The sequence below is a fragment of the Candoia aspera genome, chromosome 11 (genome assembly GCF_035149785.1).
Source record: "Candoia aspera isolate rCanAsp1 chromosome 11, rCanAsp1.hap2, whole genome shotgun sequence".
Lineage (NCBI taxonomy): Eukaryota > Metazoa > Chordata > Lepidosauria > Squamata > Boidae > Candoia > Candoia aspera.
The window spans coordinates 13497116-13517251 of record NC_086163.1 but is presented as its reverse complement, the minus strand read 5'-3'; the positions used below and the strand labels follow the sequence as shown (position 1 = coordinate 13517251).

The 20136-nt window shown below is 42.0% G+C and overlaps 2 protein-coding genes across 5 annotated transcripts in view; both read right to left on the bottom strand.

Annotated features, from left to right (window-relative positions):
* RANBP10 (RAN binding protein 10) overlaps positions 1-20136 on the bottom strand; it is a 58964-nt gene that overhangs the window by 6739 nt on the left and 32089 nt on the right. Inside the window, exon 14 of one of the 2 annotated variants that reach the window (XM_063313024.1) lies at positions 14473-19359. The exons of the other annotated variant lie outside the window; for it this stretch is intronic. Within the exon in view, the coding sequence (XP_063169094.1) occupies positions 19229-19359 (131 nt within the window). The 3' untranslated portion in view covers positions 14473-19228. Of the gene's footprint in view, positions 1-14472; positions 19360-20136 lie in introns of those variants that run through there. 2 annotated transcript variants of the gene reach the window in all.
* Positions 417-10515, bottom strand: LOC134504029 (C-signal-like). Of its 3 annotated transcripts, none has more exons than XM_063313027.1 (6): positions 9779-10515; positions 6955-7006; positions 5243-5430; positions 3494-3652; positions 3289-3396; positions 417-595 (listed from the first exon to the last, which is right to left on the bottom strand). In XM_063313027.1, exons 1-6 carry the CDS (start codon positions 9932-9934, stop codon positions 482-484), a joined length of 777 nt encoding a protein of 258 aa, XP_063169097.1. In that variant the 5' UTR covers positions 9935-10515; the 3' UTR covers positions 417-481. The 3 variants fall into 3 exon arrangements, with proteins under 3 accessions (XP_063169097.1, XP_063169096.1, XP_063169099.1); XM_063313026.1 differs by lacking the exon at positions 9779-10515 and adding an exon at positions 7442-7753; XM_063313029.1 differs by lacking the exons at positions 417-595; positions 9779-10515 and adding an exon at positions 7442-7753 and having other exon boundaries at positions 3330-3416.

Sequence of the window (20136 nt, the reverse complement as noted above, 5' to 3'; positions counted from 1 at the left end):
ACTCCCGTTCATCTAACTGGCTATTAGTCAGCAACAGGATCTCTCCGCCCCCCCCCCCCCTTCCTTTTTAGTAGGATATTGTATGGATGTACAAGGCTTTGCTTGTGTGTTTGTCTGTGTGTGCATGATGAGAGAATATGTTCTAAAAAATAGTTGAAACTGGTGGACCATGCTTCTGGCTTGACATGTGGGGCTCTCGTTATTTCTCACATTGACATTGCCTCTGTGATCCTAAGTATATTTTCCCTAACACTTGTGGAGTCAGTCTTCCCAACCTCCCAACCCAGAACAGGCTTCATTGGTCCTTCATAGTTCCACTATTTTTTTCTTTAGAAAATGTTTTCAATAATATATGCAGATGCTTGAAATCTTGTGAAAGAATGAAAAGAACAAGGCCAGAACTTCCACGACAGTGGTTTATTGGAGGCTCCATCGCCTCTCAGTGTATTAAGTGCCAATGGCATTAGGGTGGGACAGATGATCACCAGGGAACTCGACAACCCAACCAATCCAGAAAGGTCCCGTTGTCCTCTTCGGAAAGCATGGACAGCACAGTCACGATACCTTTCGAGCTCTCTTCCACGGTGATTTCCGGCTGCCACAAAGAAAGATTACATAAGTCACTCCTGCCCAGCCCAGAATCCACACCTAAGCAGATCAGCAGAATGCGGTCTGACTTCCTCACCATGAATACTCAACCCCAATATTGGAGGTGAATTTGTATGACACTTAAACTGACCAATCACATTTTAGTTTATAAAGGAATATGATCACAGCCCCTATGCTCAGATTATGGTCCAATGCATCAAGTAAATCCTTAAATTTGGGTTAATTGAATAAATTAAATGAACCATAAATAAACATGCCTTGCAAGGGAAGGTACTGAGTCAAAAGATTTGCTTTTAATATGTTAAAGCACAACTCTTATGATTTGTCTCACTAGGTGTCAGGATATAAGACTGAGAACCACGTTGAGGTCAGAAGCTTTAGCTCTAGTGCTTATTGTTCTGCCCTATAATACAGAGAAAGTACCAGTGATTCCCACCAGAAAAGCTCACAAAGCTAAGGCGGTTCTCTTCTTGATTTCTTGATAGGAAGTTGAAGAGAATCAGTACTGTGCGTGCGTTTCTCCCTTTGGAGAGCTGCTGCCCACTCCTTCATCAACAATGTCCATAATGCTAGGTGAATGATCTCCACCTTCTACCGTTATGTTTTGCAAAACAGACATTTTCAGTTAGGGTGTTATCTTTTCCCAGTTTTCAATAAGCCATCATTTAGAAAAATGTCACTTAACAGAATGTGTGAAACCTGCCTTAGATCTTAAGCAGAAATGGGAAGGACTGGATCTTGGTCATTTCAGATATACAGTAAGCACATGCTTTCCTGCAGAAATAGTGTTCTACAAATAGGAAGACTCTTCAGCAATTCAAAGTGCAATTGATTCCAAGAGGGGAAACTAAGATTTAATAGATTTACTTCAGAGAAAAAATGGAAATGGAGCTTTATTTAAGACAATGTTCAGCTTGTTTCATTACTTTTCCATTCCTCCATTGTCTCTACATATAATTATTGCACCCCTAGGGAAGAAATGGCCAACTGAGGACAGCTCCACTAAAAGTGGAGCCAATCACCATGGTGGAATTACCAGCTCTCCATAATTCTTCTCCAGACAAGGGGAGGACTTGCGATTACCCACAAATGCTCCAGAGAATTGGTCCTCAGGAGGAGACCGCAAGACAGCAGTCCTCGGTGGGTTTAGAGCTCTGGGAGACGAGGGAATAACCATCTTGCTGAAACCGCGATTGGCGCCTTCAAAAAGGACACTGGGTTCGCATACTTCCTTTTCTAATCACTTTTGGATATTGCTTATTACCTGCTTGTTTCAGCTATTATGAACCTTTGGATCAACAGGTTTTACAGCACGGGGTGAGTTGCCCTCAACCCTTAGCAAAAGAAGTTTTAAATACATGTTTAAGGACTTTATTTTTTTTTAATAGACAGCAAAAGGGTGATTAAAATTTTGATTTTAGAGTTATAGACAGTCTAAGGGTCCAGATAAATTTAAAATAAGATTTTGGAATTAATTATAAGAACCCTTCCCATGGGAAAATGCTTTTGTTTTGAATTCTTTTAAAAAGAACATGATAGGATGGAACTTTGAAGGTTGGACACTAGAGGGAACCAGAAGGAAATAAAGATTACAATTAAAGGAGAAGAACGCTTTAATTCAACTTACAAATACAGAATGAAGCAAAATATTTTAACGCTGGACAAATTGAAGGATATTTTTGAACAGTGGAGCCATAAGTTATATTTAAGAGTATTTGCCTCTATAGATAGATTGTATTTAAAAGATGAGATGGAATAGGAATAAGTTTTACCTGACAAGATTGAGACTGATTTGAAAGTGCACTTACAAATGATAGGCTACAAGAATAATATGGAAAAAGATGCTATGCTGGACATATAAAAGAAATTGGGTGACGTCTTAAAACTTAAAAGGGATATAAAAATAACAAACCAAGAGAGTGACCTAGATAATTTTCCTATTTTGGATTTACAAAAGAGGCTTGTTAAAGCTTTGAAGAATTTTGTGAGAAGGGAGAATGAAAAAATGAAAAGAGATCAAGTCCTAGGACATTTTTGAAGGGACTAAAAATCATGATTGCTAAAAGGAAGGAATATAAATTTGGTTTATTTGATCAAGGTTAAAATCGATATGTCACTGTCTCAGGTAACCCTTAATGGACTTTTACTGATCAGGACTGAATGACAAGGCTTTAAGGATTTGTTTATAAATAAGAGATGGGATATGGGAAGAAGAGATCATTTGTTGTATTTTAAAAGAAGGTTACTAAAATTTTTTATACTTGTTGTGATGAAGGGGGAAGTCATTTCTTTATATATTTCTTTTTTTTTTACTATATTATTTTTTCTTTCTTTTCTAATTTCTATTTTTTCTTTTCTGCACCTCCTATTTTTTCTTTTTATTCTTTCTTTAAATTTGTTTTTATTTTTATCATTGAAATTGTAATTTTTAATTTAAAATTACTATAGCACATATACTTTAAATTATTAATCCAGATTACAGTATATGATTATCAGTATTTTCATTACATTCAAAAAGGAATTCAATATTTTTACTGTTGCATGAGTATGTTCTTATGAATTTAGTAAGCAAAATACTAAACCCCCAAATAAATGGAATACTAATACTGTCAGGGCCTGCATGTACACCGGTGTCCATATATAAATGCATTATTCCTTTTCCCAGATTAAAAGACTTACATATGGGTTGCGATGTGTATTTACCAAGCCTGGATGGATGCAGACACTCAGAATCCCATTGGCTGGATACTCAAGCGACTGGCACTTGGTGAGCATGTTTAAAGCAGCCTACATGGGTGAAAAAAGAACTAAGGAAATGCATGCATCGGAGAGGGAAATGTAGGCGAGGGTGAAGATAAATCCAAACAGAAATCACATTAGGTACCTTACTGCAGCGGTATGAAACTGCCTGTGCTTTCTCCCAAATAAGCACAACCTCCACTGAGCCAAGGGCACTGGATATATTGATAATGGCGGCCTTGCTGCAGCTCAGCCCTTGCCTTGGACTTCTCTGGGCTGCCTTCTTCAACAGGGGCAGAAAGGCCTTGCAGGGAAGAAGAAAAATAATTGGTTGCAGTTAGGACTTAGGAAATAAGCTGTGCAATGACAGTCATCAAAAGCTGGCATCGGATATCCAAAGGCTCTTCTATCAATTTAAGCTGATCTCCAAGGGAATTTACTGTATCACAACCCCTGTGCCCCTTTTTAAAGTCTGACCCCACATATGACATCTATTCTATATGACTACTCTAGTAGTAGCCAGTTTCTTCTGAACCAAATCAGAAGTGCTAGGGATTATTTTTAGAGCTTTAAAGAGGAATTGAAGGTGAACACAACCTCCTAAGGTCTACTAGGGTGACAGGCTCAAAGGGAAGGCCTTATAACATGGTGGCCCCATTTCGATGGAATGTTCGAACGACAGAGTTGTAACATGCTGATTTGTTAATTGCCCATTAAATTACTGCAAATGGAATATCTTCAAAGAGAAACAGTTCTTATGGGGATGTATTCTAAGACTGCAAAAGAACATTTTCACACAAGAATTCTGCACCACTTCAAGACCTTTGCAACATATAAGTATGGTGCCTCATCCAAAGACTCCAGACCGTTTACAGTGAATAGATAGACAAAGTAACACCAAAGACATAAATACCTACAATACAAATAATGCAATAATATCCCTCAATATTTACCCCCAGACACCTTAATTAATGTTATTCTTCTCATCTCCTCTCTGAAACCTTTCTGGAAAAGCAATATTTTTATTGCTTTTGAAAAAAGAATACAGAAGATAATAATTGCAACCTCAAAAGCTGTTCAGAAATGAGGGACTATGATCAAGGCAGGCTTCATCCAGACTCCCACCCCTTCAACATCTCATGTGACAGGAGTCACTGCTGAGAGATCAAGCAGGACAAAGAGAGGTGCCACCTGGTCAAGATCCTGCCACAGGAGATCCACAACAACAAGCAGTGCAGTCTCCATCCCATGCTCAAAAACTGGGAGGGATCAAGATAATCCACTTCCTCAGGAGTTCTCTGTAATTGCCTTGTTACCACATTCTCCCATCACCTTCCTGACAGCGGGGAGGTAGGAGATAGGGCAATAGTTGGGAAGACTATGTGGGTCAAGAGATGGCCTCTTGAAGAGGGGATGCATAACCTCCATTCATCATCACTAGTACCAAGGGCACATTCCATTCCCTGGAAGCAGAGGTTAGCCCTGTGGGTAGGGATCAAGCGCACCTCTGGTGGAGCTTATCTCACAGAGAAGAACTGTTTTATTTCCTCAAAGCTCAAGGGTTTGAATAATCTCAGATGACTTGGCAAAATGTTGCCTCAGTATCTCTAAGGATTGTGCCAACCAACTCTGAAGAAATATGGGTGACTTTTGTAACCACAAAAGTCACAGTGGCCCGGAAGACGTTCTTCTGACCTAAGACTCCCAAAATGGAGCAGATGGCCCAAGGATGCTGCATGTTCCACCTGCTTCCAAATCACTCTACCGTCATTTTCAGCATTACTATTCTGTTTTCTTTATTTATACTATGTTGTTTCAGCCCTTTAGGTTTATGTTAAATAATAGAAGGTACTTTGCTCAAATGTGGTTTAAAAAAATTAAGTAATAAACAAACCTGACTCATTTGCAGAGGCCCAATTGTGTTGACTGAATATAGAGTCCTCATATCCTTGGCATTTTCATTTTCTAGATTTTCAAAGAACCAATGACCAGCATTGTTGATGAGGAGGGTCAGCCCAGCTTCTTCAACACACTTTTCCACTTCTTTTAGAGCTGCCTGGATGCTCTCAAGAACAGTGACATCTGAGGAATGATAACAGTATTTCAACAAGAACAAAATGCCCTTTCAAAATTGTTTGGCAGGGGCTTATTGGATGTTCAGAAGATCCATACAGCTAAATGGCTCCTTGTAGTAAATCAACAGATTCCAGGCCCAATTGTTGGGAGCATTGACTCCAAAAAGTGTGTGAGAATATTAGCAATGAGTGCAAAAAGTCACCACCTGAAACAAGCAGCTGAAGATCATCAACACTGCACTGCCCCATTCAGACCCGGTGTATAATCTGTGGGTCCTCCTGGACTCACAACTCCTGCTCGAAGAGCAGGTGGCAGTCATGGCCAGAAGGGCCTTTGCTCAACTTTGTGTTGTGCGCCAGTTACACCCTTTCCTGGTTTGAGATTCTCTCCAAACAGTCACTCATGCCCTAGTCATCTCCCATCTAGACTATTGCAACGTGCTCTACATGGGGCTACCCTTGAAGAGTATCCGGAAGCTGCAGCTAGTCCAGAATGCGGCCGCGCAGACAGTTATGGGTGCCCCAAGATCAGCACATGTGACACCACTGCTGTGTGAGCTACACTGGGTGCCAGTTTGCTTCTAGGTCCAATTCAAAGTGTTGGTTATCACCTTTAAAGCCCTACATGGCATGGGACCAGGCTCCCTGGTGGGACTGTCTCATCCCCATAACATCGACCCGTCTCATCCGGTCACACAGAGAGGGCATTCTACAGACCCCGTCGGCAAGGGAATTCCACTTGGCAGGATCCAGGAGGCGGGCTTTTTCTGCAGTAGTGCCTGCCCTTTGGAACATTCTGCCCCCGGAGATGAGGCAGTCCCCTTCGCTCTCGGCCTTCCAGAAGGATTAGAAGACCTGGTTCTGCCGCATCACCTGGGATGCGAAGGGCAATAGTTCTTCCTGGGGGTGGCTGGTGTTGTAGAGTCCTCCCTACCAAATGAAATCTTCGCCACTTGGATTTTTTATCTATTTTTTTTTTATGTTGGTTGTTTGCATTGTGATTTATGCGTTTGATGGTTTTTAATAGTCAATGTTATTGTAAACCACCCAGAGCCCCCCTGGGGGAGATGGGCAGAGATAGGCGGTGACAGAAATTTGAAAAATAAAGTGGCACTCTGCTAAAAATTAGGCTCAGGGTGAGGCTGAAATTAAATAATAAGGGGGATTTGTTCTTTTTGGAAGCAGAGACAAGCTGTGACATGGAATGTCTTCACACATTGTTTTAAGTGATTTATTTATTTATTCAATTTGTCCCCACCCATGTCCTCTGATCAGGGGAGTCCAGGCGGATTATCTCTTTACTGTTATCCTGTGATTGTCCAGATACAGAAGCCATAAAATATTCTGCTAATTTAGAAACCACATAACTGGAAGTCACACATTATAATAGTCAAACCCAAACAAACCCACAGAGAAGCCTACCAGTGATACTGCAGACTCTGTTAGTTCCAGCAATGGCTTTTAGCTGGATGCTCTGGGTATTTTTGTAGTACAAAATTTGTCCCATTTGCATATGGCTCTTGAAACTTACCTAGTTGCAACAAGACCAGGTTTGGATGCTTGCCTGCCAACTCTTTTACCTCCTGGAGGAATAAAAAAATTTTTTGTCTCAGAATTAAAATTTGTTATTATACATCAAAAGCAAGCAACAAGTTGAGTCAGGTCCCAAAGAGGACAATATCAAAAGAAACAGTGAACAAGTTTGTTTGTTTGTTTATTTGAAAGACTTGTATGGCCACCAATCTGCTGTACCATAACTCTGGGCAGCTCAGCAAAACAGCAATAAAAACATAAAGACAATAAAAGCATCACCCCTCCCGGTACCACAAAATAAACACTCCTCCATATAGCAACATCTACACTGACCAGACTCCAGCCTCGCCCTAACTCAAGGCTCCCAAAAGGCTAGACAGGTAGGATCTTGCTGGATCTTGGGGCGTGTTCCACAGGGCAGAGGCAGACCACTTCCTAGATCCCACCTGACGACATTTAAAGGAACAGACCTGGAGCGCACTCACCTTATCCAACCTGGTGGGATAGGCAGATTCCTTCAGGGAGAGGCAGTCCTGTAATAGGCTGGCCATAGTGCCATTCAGAGCTTTAAAGGTGATAACCAGCTTCTTGAATTGCATCCAAAAAGAAACTGGAAAACAGCGCAGCTCATAAGGCAGCTGTGTTACATGTGCAAAACTGTGGAGCACCCAGAACTGCATGTACTGCTGCATTCTGGACCAGTTGTAACGTGTAGATGGCCTTCAGGGGCAGCCCCATGTACAGCACATTACAGTAATCCAACCAGGAAGTCACCAGGGTATGAAGTTGTTTATTTATTTATTTATTATTAATTAGGCAAAACAAACAACAAACAAGCAAAAACAAAGAAAAGGGAAAAGCATACATATACAGACATAAAATAATCTTTTTGTTAGAGCAAAGGTTGCTATCACTTAGGAAGTCCCTCAAGACCTGGTTGTGTTGTTGGGCCTGGGGGTCCTTGGGAATAGGAGACATTCTTAGATGGCTCCACTATGACTGATATTCTTGCTCCCTCTGCAGGGTTGGTATATTTTAAAATTTTGTGATAATATTCTTTTTAATAATCATTTTATCTTCTTATAGTGATTAATTTCATTAATTGTTTTTATCTCATTGTTGTACGCCACCCAGAGTTGCCTTGTGTGAGATGAGCGGCCATGTAACTGTGAGCAATCAATCAATCGATCAAGGTTGAAGTGAAAATATGATTATTTTTTTAAAAAATTAGAAAGGCCAAATAAACCAAAAAAGGAATAAGAAAAAACCTTTTAGGAAAAAGCATTCTAGATTCCCCATATTTTTCTCCAACCGCTGCTACTTAATGTCTTTATACTGTGCTCTGGACCTCTGCAGCTATTGCTCATTTCTATTTGAATCATTTAAATTATTTTATAAACAGCCTCTCTTTTTCTTCAAAAAAAAAAATATTCTAAGCATCTTAGCTCGCCCTGCTGTGTAACAAGCTGTGTATAAGGAACCATTCCTGCTTGAATTTAGTTAGACTTCTGCTGTGAATATATGTAGTCAGTTTTCCCAAAGCCACATTAAGGCTTCACACAACATGTGAACCCAGCCAGTATGAGCTACTCCAGTCTGGATGGGCTCAAGAAGATCTCCACACCTGGCTGTTGTCTCAAAACCTTTCAGCAGGAAAGATCAGGGATTGAACTCTATCATCCGAGGAATAATCTGCCCACCCTGTTGGCAAGTGAGACTCTACATTTACAAATACTACAAAATTAGTACAAATTGCACAATGAGGAGGAGGAGATCATCTAAAGCAGAGTATCTCCAGCTTTACTAGTTCTGCTGTCACAGCTGTTTTAATGTGCTAAGATTGACATTTGGCATGTACAGCCATCATCTAATTTGGTTTGGACTCGGTCACTATGATCCCTAAACCATATTTAATGGTTCAGCACGGGGCTGTCCTATTTTTTCAGGCTAGTGAGCAGATTTGGCATTCTGAGCATATGTTATTGGCACTCTTATCAAATAGTTGTCAGGAAGCAAATCCAGAAGTGGCTGCAGCCCTCCAGAGAGCAAGAAGCGGTATATGAATGGGGTAGAAGTAAGGCAGTTTTCCAAGGAAGGAAAGGCACAGACGGGTATATTGAATATGGTTGGAAAATATTAGATTTAGCAATATTTCCTTTCCCTTTCCTTACCTCACCTTAATTTCTTTCCTTTGCTACTTCCTATTCCTTTTCTGCACTTTTTGTCATGTTGTTGGGAAAGGGAGACTGTGCTGGGGGGTATGTATATGGGTGAAAATGTCCCTGTGCAGCTAAAAAGCATTGCTGGAAATGCAAGTTATGCTGGAGGCTGGTGCTCTGCTTTCCAGCATTCATGTTTCCCATTCAAAACATTAAAGAATCTGAAGAAAAGTTTAGGGAGGAGGGAGGGAAGGGCACTTGGTGGGTGTCAGATAGCATGTTGCGGGCATGACATCCCCACCAGGTAATGTTGGAGGCCCAGGAAGTAGCAGATTGCTTGGACTCAGCCAGATGCGTTTTATACAAGAAGTCATACTAAAATAAACCATGGTGTATAGTAGACCATGACCCCAACTGCTCTTCAGCTTTCTGGGTCTCATTTTCTGCCATCTTTCATCTGGAAGCCTAAGCTGGTGTACATGAGGGTCTCAATTCTTCTCCCCCAGCAACCCTTGGGGGCACATGGGCTGAGAGATACGCCGGAAGCCGCAAATCACCTGTGAGCTTCATGGCCAACTGGGGACTTGCACCTAGGTCATTCCAGCCTCAGTTCAACACCTTAACCACTATTCCCCACCTCATCCAGTGTTCACTGATTCTCACCTTGGTTTCTTCTCTCTCCAGATCAAGAGTTGTAGCAAAGACCCATTCGGGTGGACAGGGCAGTTCCAGAAACCTCTTCACCAGACCGAGGCCAATCCCCCGATCAGATCCTGTCACCAAAACGCTGAAAACGGAGAAGTCGGCTGCCTTTGCCATCTCTCTGGGACCTGCAGCTTCTGCTTCCAACCTGCTTGAAAGTTTGCTTCAAATGCTGCTTCTTGTTTTAAGAGGCACAATTATAAGGAACAGGCAACACCCACCTTTAGAACTTCTAATAAACTTCATCTACATATTGGGGATAGCGACAGTGATTGCTTTAGCCAAAAGAGTAGTCCGATCAACAAGGGGATCCACACCTATCAGGCCTTTCCATCTCTGCTGGAATGCTCCACTTAGAAATTAGTTTGTCTTTGGACTTTTCTTCCCCAGGTAGGTTGAGTGGGAAAGAGGAAGGCTGAAGAGCCTGGTACAGCAACTGGTGAACTTGCCACCAACATTCTTTCTAAAACCTGGGGCTGAGCACATGTCAACAGAGGGAGGCTCATAGCCTGCTGATCATTCTTATTCACTCAATGCTGATTTGAATGGAAAACAACTGCAAGGCTGTTATTTCAGTCATGCTCTTCAGGAAATCCAGGGAACAAGTATACATTAATTAAAGAAACCAAATGAAACAGGTATCTATTTGATCTTTCAAGCTGCACACCATATTCAAACTATTGCCATTGTATTCAGAACTCTTTGAATTTGCTGGATGAACTTCTTCTCTGCAAGGAAGCTCAGCGGCACTCTAATCCTATCTCATAGAGAGATATCAGTTTGGTATGAACGTGGCCATGGGACAGGAGGAAGGATGAAGTCTTGTCCTCAGCAGCTGAGAACAAGTACCTTTATTTAGCCCTTTTTAAAAATTGTATTTATATAGCCATCCATCTCAAATATGTGACTCTGGGCGGCTCATACAATTAAAATACTGTAGCAAAAAGAACAAACAACTACCAAAACAATTTGTTACAAAAGGAGTCAAAAACAACTAAAACAATTAAAAACTGTAAACATAAACTATAGGAGAGTGCAATCCAAATCTTACAGACATTTCACAGCCTCCGTATCTCCAGGGGATCCCCAAGCCCTTTGGCAAAACCAAGTCTTCAGTCCTTCTGGAAGGCCAGCAGCATCAGGGCCAATCTAACCTCAGGTGAGATGATGTTCCAAAGGGCAGGGGCCACAGCAGAAAAGGCTCTCCTTCTGGGTACTGTCAGATGAAACTTCTTAGCAGACAGGACCCATAGCATGCCCCTTTTGCAGGACCTGATGGGATGGTTAGATGTAACTAGGGAGAGATGGTCCCTCAAATAACCTGGCTTCATGTCATGTAGGATTTTAAAGGTCAAAAACAGCACCTTAAATTGAAACTGGAAGCAAACTGGCAACCAATAGAGTTTGCAGAGCAGAGGTGAAATGTGTGCTGATCTATGAGTACACATAATTGCCCGCAGTTGCAGCTTCCTGATGCTCTTCAAGGCCAGCCCCATGTACAGCACATTACAGTAGTCCATTTGTGAGGTGACCAGGGCATGAGTGACTTGAGACTAGAGCCTACTGATCAAGGAATGGGCACAACTGGTGCACAAAACGAAGTTGCATCAAGGTCCTCCTAGCCATGATTGCCACCTACTTTAGCTGGAGTCATGAGTCCACACCATGTTGCACAGTGCCACCACATCCAGCACCAAAGATGGTAACTTCCCAGATCTAGAAGACCCCAAAACCCAAAGCCACTCAGTCTTCCCAGGGTTGAGCTGAAGGCTGTTCCCCATCCAAACCCCCACAGCCTCCAGACACCAGGAGAGGATCTTAACAGCATCATTCAATTCACCAGGGGCAGAGATGTACAGCTGAGTATCATCTGTGTACTGGTGATGGTTCACCCCACGATGACAGATGACACCACCCACCCACAAGTAAGATGTTAAACTGGAGCCAAGAGAGTATTTGAACCCTGCAGAACCCCACAAAGTAGGCGCCAAGGGTGGGACCTTTTGCTCCAGATCAACACCAACTGGAACCAGCCTTAGAGGAAGAAAGACAACCAGCACAATACAGTGCCACCCACCCCCAACCCACACAGCCAATCCAGAAGGATACCATGGTCAATGATATCAAAGGCCACTGAGAGATCAAGTAGAGCAAGGATGGATATACACTATCCCATCTCGCTACCACCAGAGGTCACACAAAAGCACAACCATGCTGTTTCAGTCCCATGCCCAGGCCTGAAACCCAAGTGAAAGGGGTCCAGATAATCCGCTTCATCAAAGATCTGCTGAAGCTGCTGTGAGACCATCTTCTCAACTACCTTTCCTAAGAAAGGAAGGTTGGATGTTGGATGAAAATTGTCCAGTATGCTGGGGTCTCGCAATGGCTGCTTGAGGAGGGCGCAAACCAACATCTCTGAGAGGCAGAGGAACAACCACCTCTCTCAATGAAGAATTGACCACCACTACAGCTCAGCAGCACATTGTCTCCTGGGCGGCCTTCACCAATCACAGGGTGACATGGATCTATGAAGCAGGTGGCCAAGCTCACAGTCATAAGGACTCTGTCTGCTTCTTCAGGCCCAACAGGTTCAAACCATTCTCAAAACCCCTTTGGGGTTTTATGAACCACCTCACCTCACCTCCACTGTCTGAAACCATGTGTTACAATGCACAGAATGTCTAGGCAAAGGAAATAAACCGGATGTGACTTGAAAGAACAATAATCGGGGCCCACAACTCAACAGAGGGAGACAGCCCAAGAGAATATTAGGCATTTAAAGGGAGCAGCATCTCGATTATAGGAAATTCATGCAGTAATTGTGCTAATTAGTTTCCATACTCAATGTCTACTGACAGAAAGCTTTGAATGTTATGTGCTGCTCACAAAGACATTTTAAAATGTAATCAGAGAAATTAAGTGTCTTCAAAATGCTCCAAAGAAAACATGAAAAAAACAAAGGACCATATGCAAGTAACAAGCAGCTATTAAACCTGCTCACTTCTATTATCAGATGTGGTGGATTTCGGCACTGCCACTCCTTCCCAGGAAGGAGGGAGCGCATTCCAGGCAGATAAGAGGATCCACGCTCCGGAGACTTTTGCTGGGAAAGTTAAGAGGTTCAAAGTAGCTCCGCCCTAGAGTCTCCGAGGTTATTTGCCCTTAGGTCAGTTAGAGTAGCTATAGTCTGGCAAGATTCTGTCTGTATGGTGAAAGCAATAAAGAACTGGAGTTCGGAATACACTGACTCAACACTGTTCTTGGGCTGGCCTCAACAGATAAACAACTATAGAATCAGGAGTACAAAGGAATTTAAAGTGCTGGTGCTTAGCTTTAATGTCCTAAATATTAAAGGAGGGGCATATTTAAAGAGATATACAACTACTGACCTATTAAGATCAAAACTGGCTTTTTTCTGTACTGTGGATTCTGAAGACCATGAAAATTGGCAGTAGGACTCCGGGTTTTACAATGCCCTCCTATCCTATTAAGTCTGCCAAAATGTTTAGATTTCTTAATCTATTTATTTTTTTAAAGTTTTGTCCTTGCTGTCTACATTCCCGAGATCACTAGGGATGAAGAGGGAAGAGCATAGACGTTTGAGCCGTAACTTGCAAACAAGCCATTATTCGACATCATTATAGAGGAAGGAGAATCCATGGTCTCACACTGTAGGGCCCTTAGGAGTTATGGTCAGCAGTTAAACAAGATCTGGGTGGAGGACCCTCCCTTGTTGTATATTAACAGAAAGGAGGATGATTAAAATGCTTGCTTTTGACCAAGATTCCCAGCTAAGCTAGCAATGTGTACCTATTTGCCCCAAATGTGGGGGGGGGGGATTTGTGCCTCAACTGTATTTATTCACTATTGTTAAAATCATGTTTAAAAAATGTTAAACGTAAATATCAATGGGTTAATTTAAAAATTTACATGGATCAAGCAGTGAATACCATACATATCAAGGGATTAGTGTTAATATGATTCTTTTTTGCTGGTAAGTAATGAAAACAAAGACATCTGAATCTTAATTGGAGGACTATGCTGATTTTAGGATTTAGCAGTAAATGTTAACTGCTCCTTGGGTTTTAAGATTAATGCTGACATTTACCAAGATTCTTATTTGACACTGTAAGTCATCCAAAGATTAGAATTCACATGAGTTCTAAATTCTAAGTTCTAAATTCTCCATCATACTGGATTATCTTAAAAAAAAAAAACAAATGTGTAATCTATGAAAATAGGTGTTTTATATGCACATTCTGATGGGTAATCCACCTGGTAAAGCTTCATCCTATTTCAGATGTATTAATCCAAAACATACCCCATTGCAAAACATTTGTGCTATACTCCTGTACAATCAGGTACAAATGACAACTGGATACAGATATGAACTGACAAATGCACATGTATGCACACACAGACAAGGCCAGGCAGCTTGGACCAAGACAAGCTAGGGCATACCTAGCTCCATATGGCTCACACTGACTGGCAGTAGACCTCCCATGTTTCAGACAGGATTCCCTTCCAGCCCTACCTGTAAATATCAAGAATCAAACCTGGGGTTTTCTACAAAGCCAGTGCTTAATACAGAACAAAAGATAACACACACAAGCATCAGCATGGCGTACAGGCGAGAGAGACAGGACACTGGTGAGTGCAGAGATGCGTATTTTAATAAAAATAATTCTGTCAAAATACAACAGAATGTGGGTTTCTATATTTCCAGTACAATTTCTCTCTTTTTCGTCAGTTAAAATTTCCTCCTTTTGGAAGGTTTTCATGCTAGAGTTGGTTTAACTGAACTCACAAATACTAAGCAGAAACTGACCCAATGTGCACAGCTTGGAAGGATATTCATCAAGTCCTCAATAAAGTGAAAATGAGAAGTGAGATTATGGAAGCCTTTCGGAGCCCACATTCTGCTCAGCCCATTTATTTGATAGGATACTTTAAAAAAAATTTGTACAGTTGGTATCATAATAAAATCACTGAAACAAAAAGGTCTGAGATTCCATGCTAGAGCTGGTACCTGAGTTTGCAACAAGTGGGAGGAACTGGAAAGGAGATTGTTAAAGGAGAACTCTTTACATTTCATTTCTTTCTTTCAGCATCAGATCTAAAATGTAATCTAATTACGCCTGCCAGCAATCTCCCTTGCTAGTTCAATCTCAGCTAGTTCAAGAGGAGCAGCTGACACCCAATACTTAAAACTCCAGCCAAAAAGAAAAAACCCTCAGTCCAAAACCTACTTGTTGGTAGTGATCCTTAACCTTTTTCTGCACCTATTATACATTTCAAATACTTCCAAACCAAGCACCAGTCCAACAATGGTAAATGAAATCAGTTGAGTAAGAGGACTGGGCAGTTTTATTTGGTTACAGAATGCTGAGGACCATATGGGGGTAGACAAAGCACCAACTCCTGCTGACATGACTGTTGCTCCCTTTGTTTAAAGTTATGATTGGCAGCTAGATCAAGATGGCCACTTTGGATCATCAGGAGGTGACATTCCAGTGCTAGAACTAATTTACAGCCAACCCCTGGCGCCGGTTGCAAAAAATACATGGAAGAAAGATGAGATTGTTCTTTGCACAAGGACAGCTACCTGGGGGTCTGGAACTCCTCACAATCCACATAAGCATCTACAATACAGAGAACATCCTTCCCATTCTAGTGTTCTCCAGAGGTGTTGGACTATAATTCCTATTAGCCGTGGTCTTCATAGTTGTGAAAGGATTATTGCAGATAATTCCACTGCTCTGGCAGAGAGTAATCAAAGAAGTGACATTCTTGCATTTTGGATTTTCCAATGTCCATTTTACAGACACCAAGGCCAGGGACTTGCAATCTGATGTACGATCTACATGGCAAATGATCAGGAAACAGTTGCCAAGTCTTAGTTACCATTGTTCTGTTTAATGCTTATTAAGTAGATTAAAACCTGGGATTAGATGGATTGCTTGCAAAAGATTTCTGGCAGGATGACAGAACCAGTCAGACAGTGTCAAAAAGAACATATATCCCCAAGAAATGTGCTAGATACAACCAGACTCCACATGTAAATTAAGAGTCTAATTCATCCATAATCTCCTTCAGATTTCATCTTAAAATTCAGACTAAATTTAAACTGTAGCTTTAATGCTAGCCACTCCTTTGCCCCTTTTGCTGATGTAAGTATGGAGAACTCAAAGGCTTCTGCACTATTTTGTGACCTTGAATGTGGTAAAAGTTGCTAACCACAAACACAAATTAAAAGTTTTTCCCTTCAAAGATGCTATAGGATTTCATACAATCCTTTTCCACAATGTATGTACTGTGGTCTCTTAAGAGCAATTATAACTAGTATTAAAACATCTGATTGTCTTGGATGCACATTCCAAGACTCAGGAATCTCTGAATCAAGCATAGTGCTGACTATAATGTTTCCTAAATTAAATTTTATCTGCCGTACCTATAGGACTATGGCATCAAAATATTGAGTCATCAAACGCAGATTGTCTTTGATCAAGAAAACTTAACCTTGTTCTTTTACAAAAATTGGCACCACCACCACCAGTTAGAGATGGCAACTTGCTTCTTGCCTGAGAAAATATTTGAGAGTGCAAAAACTGCCATGAAAACATTCGACTTTAAGCAAAGGAAGGCAAAAAAATGACAGCTTGGAAAAAGCAGCAGATAGCAAAGACCAAAAAAACCTCTTGAAGCAACTTTGAAAAAGGGATGATGAAATGGAAACAGGAGAAAACAAACCAAGCAGGAAAGAAATCTGCCCAAGATAACCAGGAGATTGGTTTGTTGAAGCCATTTTAAGACAGTGAACATCTAAAAGTGCAATCCAACACTGGAAACCACCACGAAGCCTAAAAGCAAGCTGCCACACAGCAAGCCAGATAAAGAGAGCTGGTGGTGGTCTGATACAGACATTTGCCATTCCAGAACTTATCAAGGATGGATGGTGGAGAAATCATTCTGTTTTTAAGCTGCCACCACTAGTTATTTGGTGGTCCTGTAATTATATGGCTTGGTATTATAATTTCTAAACTAGCCTTGCAAATCGTTAAGAAGTTTAAGGCAAAGTAAAGCCAAATGACAGTAATATACAACTTCATGACCATCCAGGCAAAAGGAATAATGAATAGATGTTTGCCCTTCTCAAAAATGCAAACAAGAGAACATTTTATTTTGATCTAGCTAGCACAGCAGAGCCATGATGGCCCAATTATGCATGTAACCAGAGTCTGGAACTGTATTTTCCCTAGTCGACCCATTCTCTTTTCACTGTCTTGCACTAACGTTCAGTCCTGATCCGCCAAGGAAGCAGTAATGCATGGTCTTCTAATTATCCCCTCAACTCTGGATGTCTTATATACAAACCTGAAAGTGGAAGTTAGTCTCTTCTGAGGATGGACAGTACCCTCACAGAAATTAATGGAAATTGTTCAAGCACATTCTTATTAGCTGCCCAGGTTCCACCACCCTGGTGATGCTTGCATAACATTCCAAATGCACTGCATTTGTGCAAGGATGCATATTCTTGTCATTACAGCTACAAGCCCTCAACCAAAAATGCCATTTCTATGCTAATATAATTCTCTGCCATCAATGGAAGCATTTTATCACATCAACGACCCGCCTCTTTCACGTTAGCTTCTGCAAGTGCTTAGTTTTAACTGTCTTGCCTGTTGAATTTATGGATTTTTGTAAAATTTTCCCATCAGAAAGTGTATTTTAAAAGCTAGGCAAAATGTTGAAATATATTGGCAAGCCAACGATTATGATGTTTCAAATGTTAACAGCTATGAGTACAGCAGGACTCCTCTGATGTACTACAAGACATACAGTTATAAATCCCTCATGTAAATCAAACTTGACTGGAGCTTCCAACCTATTATTCCAGCAGTATTTTGTAAGGATTCTTACAATATATTAGTTTGGAAATAGATTACCTATTTTTTTAAAAAAGGTTATTCCCCGGATTAAAACTGCCTTTTTCTTTTTAAAAAAGGGTAATTTTGGCTTGCACCCCCTTTTCAGTCAGTGGCTAGCGAGATAAAAACAAGGCTTTTGTACTATTCTCATATTGGTGTAACATCAAAGATATGCAGGCAATGAAACAGTGAGATAAAAACTGACTTCATAAACTGAATGGCTGTGGGGGGATTCTTGTCATTTTGATGACAGCTTTTCATGGTTAGCAACTGGCATGGAGGTATCTATCCACTTTATAGGGAGAGATCCTAGGAAAATAGAAGGAAAAGGAATCGCCAGATAGAAAAGGAAAGAAAATGCTGGACTAATACATAGCTCCCATTTTCCACTCCCCCTCGATTCCAGGCAGTGTTTGGGTACCAGGACTAGGAAGCAGGCAAGCCTTCTTCCCCTTCCTCTTTGTAACAAGTCTTAGAGTTAGATGTGAGTTGCCTCCCAGATGACCATGTCACAGTGGAGGTGCTGGTCCCCTGGTAGCAGGCCCAGGATTCCTTGCTCTGATGAAGGAGAGGAGAACCTGTGGTCCTCCAGAGGTTGTCAAGCTCTCAGCAACCCCAGTGAATATGGCCAATGATCAGCAACTTGGGAAGTTGTAGCTCAGCCACAAATTCCCACAGCGACACCCTAATGTCTGACTGTCACAAGAGATCTTCCTGATTCTCCACGGAGTTTGGGGACACACTCAGCTAACAGCAGTTCTCTTTCCAAGCATCACAGGATGTTCTATTACAGGGAAAGGCTGGAGCTGAGCACTTTTTTACTCCCAATCTCAGCCTTTCTCCAGAGTTTCTGGAGTGCATCCATAGGGTTTCTCAGGCCTGTCTGTCATAGGCACAGAAAAAAGAAGTTCAGCTATTTTGTTTGGAAATCATGGCTAATATTCCAATAAGCACATTCAGCCTCTTGCTTTTTACGAGGACCAGCAACAGTGAACAATACTGTCCAAGTAGCACACAGGCCAATACGTTTCTCTGAACACAAAAATAAAATCAAAACAAAAAACAGGCCATCACCAACTCAGATACACTTTTATCTCTAAATGAATTAGAAACCAGCTCAGCACAAACTCTCCAGGTATAAATACTGGTGGCTCAGTCAGAGAAATAAAATAACATAATAAAATAAAGGTAAAATCCTAAAGTCAGAAGGCGCTACATCAGAAGGACCGGTGAAGATGCCAAGTGCTGTGGGGCAGAGCAGGATGCGGCCGTGATGGGAGGGCAGGGCGGGGCAGGGGCCCTGCGAGCAGTTTCCAGGGTGAGCAGTAAAGGCGCCTCGAGGGTCCTCCTCCGCCTCCCCGCCTCAGTCAGCACTGTGTCCTTCTGCTGGGCAGCGGGTGGAGGGCAGGTGCAGGCGAGAGACCGCAAGGCAGGAAGAGGTGAAAGGGCAGCACAGGAGGGGTCACTCTGCCTCACTCAGTGGCTAGTGCAAATAGTCGTCCACTCTGGCGAAGGAGCAGGAGCCCAAGCCCACGCGAGCCATGAGTCGCAAGCACTCCGAGGCCTGGCCCAGGGCGAGCAGCAGCGGGGGCTGCTTCGGCAGGTTCTGAGACTCTGGGGAGAGAAACAGCGCACAGACGCACAAGGAAGAGGTCATCCAGAGAGGCCACTTCAGTCTCGTCCCCCCTCCCTTCCTCCACCTACCCACCTAGTGGTCCAGACAAGGTTTTGGGCTGGTGGGCACAGGGGACATGTTGAAAGCCTGTTGTGGCCATTCTCGCAAAATGGCTGGCAGGAGGGGCGGGGACATTTCCAAAATGGTGCTGAACAGAATAGCCACTTCCTAACCAGCAAATTTGTGACACCGCAGTACGTCATCTTTTTTAGCCTGCAAGGGTGCTCTCTAGCACCCTGGCTTATTTTTGTATTTTCAGGGACAGGGGAGGTGATACACTTCCAAACAAAGCATGGGGCTACAGCTACTTCCATTTTCTAAGAAATTTGACCCTAATGGACACCCAGAGCCATTTTTCTCAATAAATGGGATGTTGAAGGGTTACGACTTCTACCAGCTTCCCAGTCATTGCTACAAAATGCATGGTACATTCGGTGTCTTAGCCCATAGTTGTTAAAAATATGGCAGTGATTCAGGGCAAATGCTCGTGAGACCTTCCTGAAGGAAGCCCAGGATGGAAAGAAAACACCAGGGGAAAAAACCTTCACATTATAACTATCTCACAGAACACCCTATGAGAAAAACCCTTTTTAAACAGCCACCCACACAGTCACGTACCATGACATTTGCCTTGACTGGCACCTGTCTCAGTGACATGAAGCAGCAGAAATCTAACCACATTTGCTTTTCATCTTCATGTCCTATCTCTTTTGTTC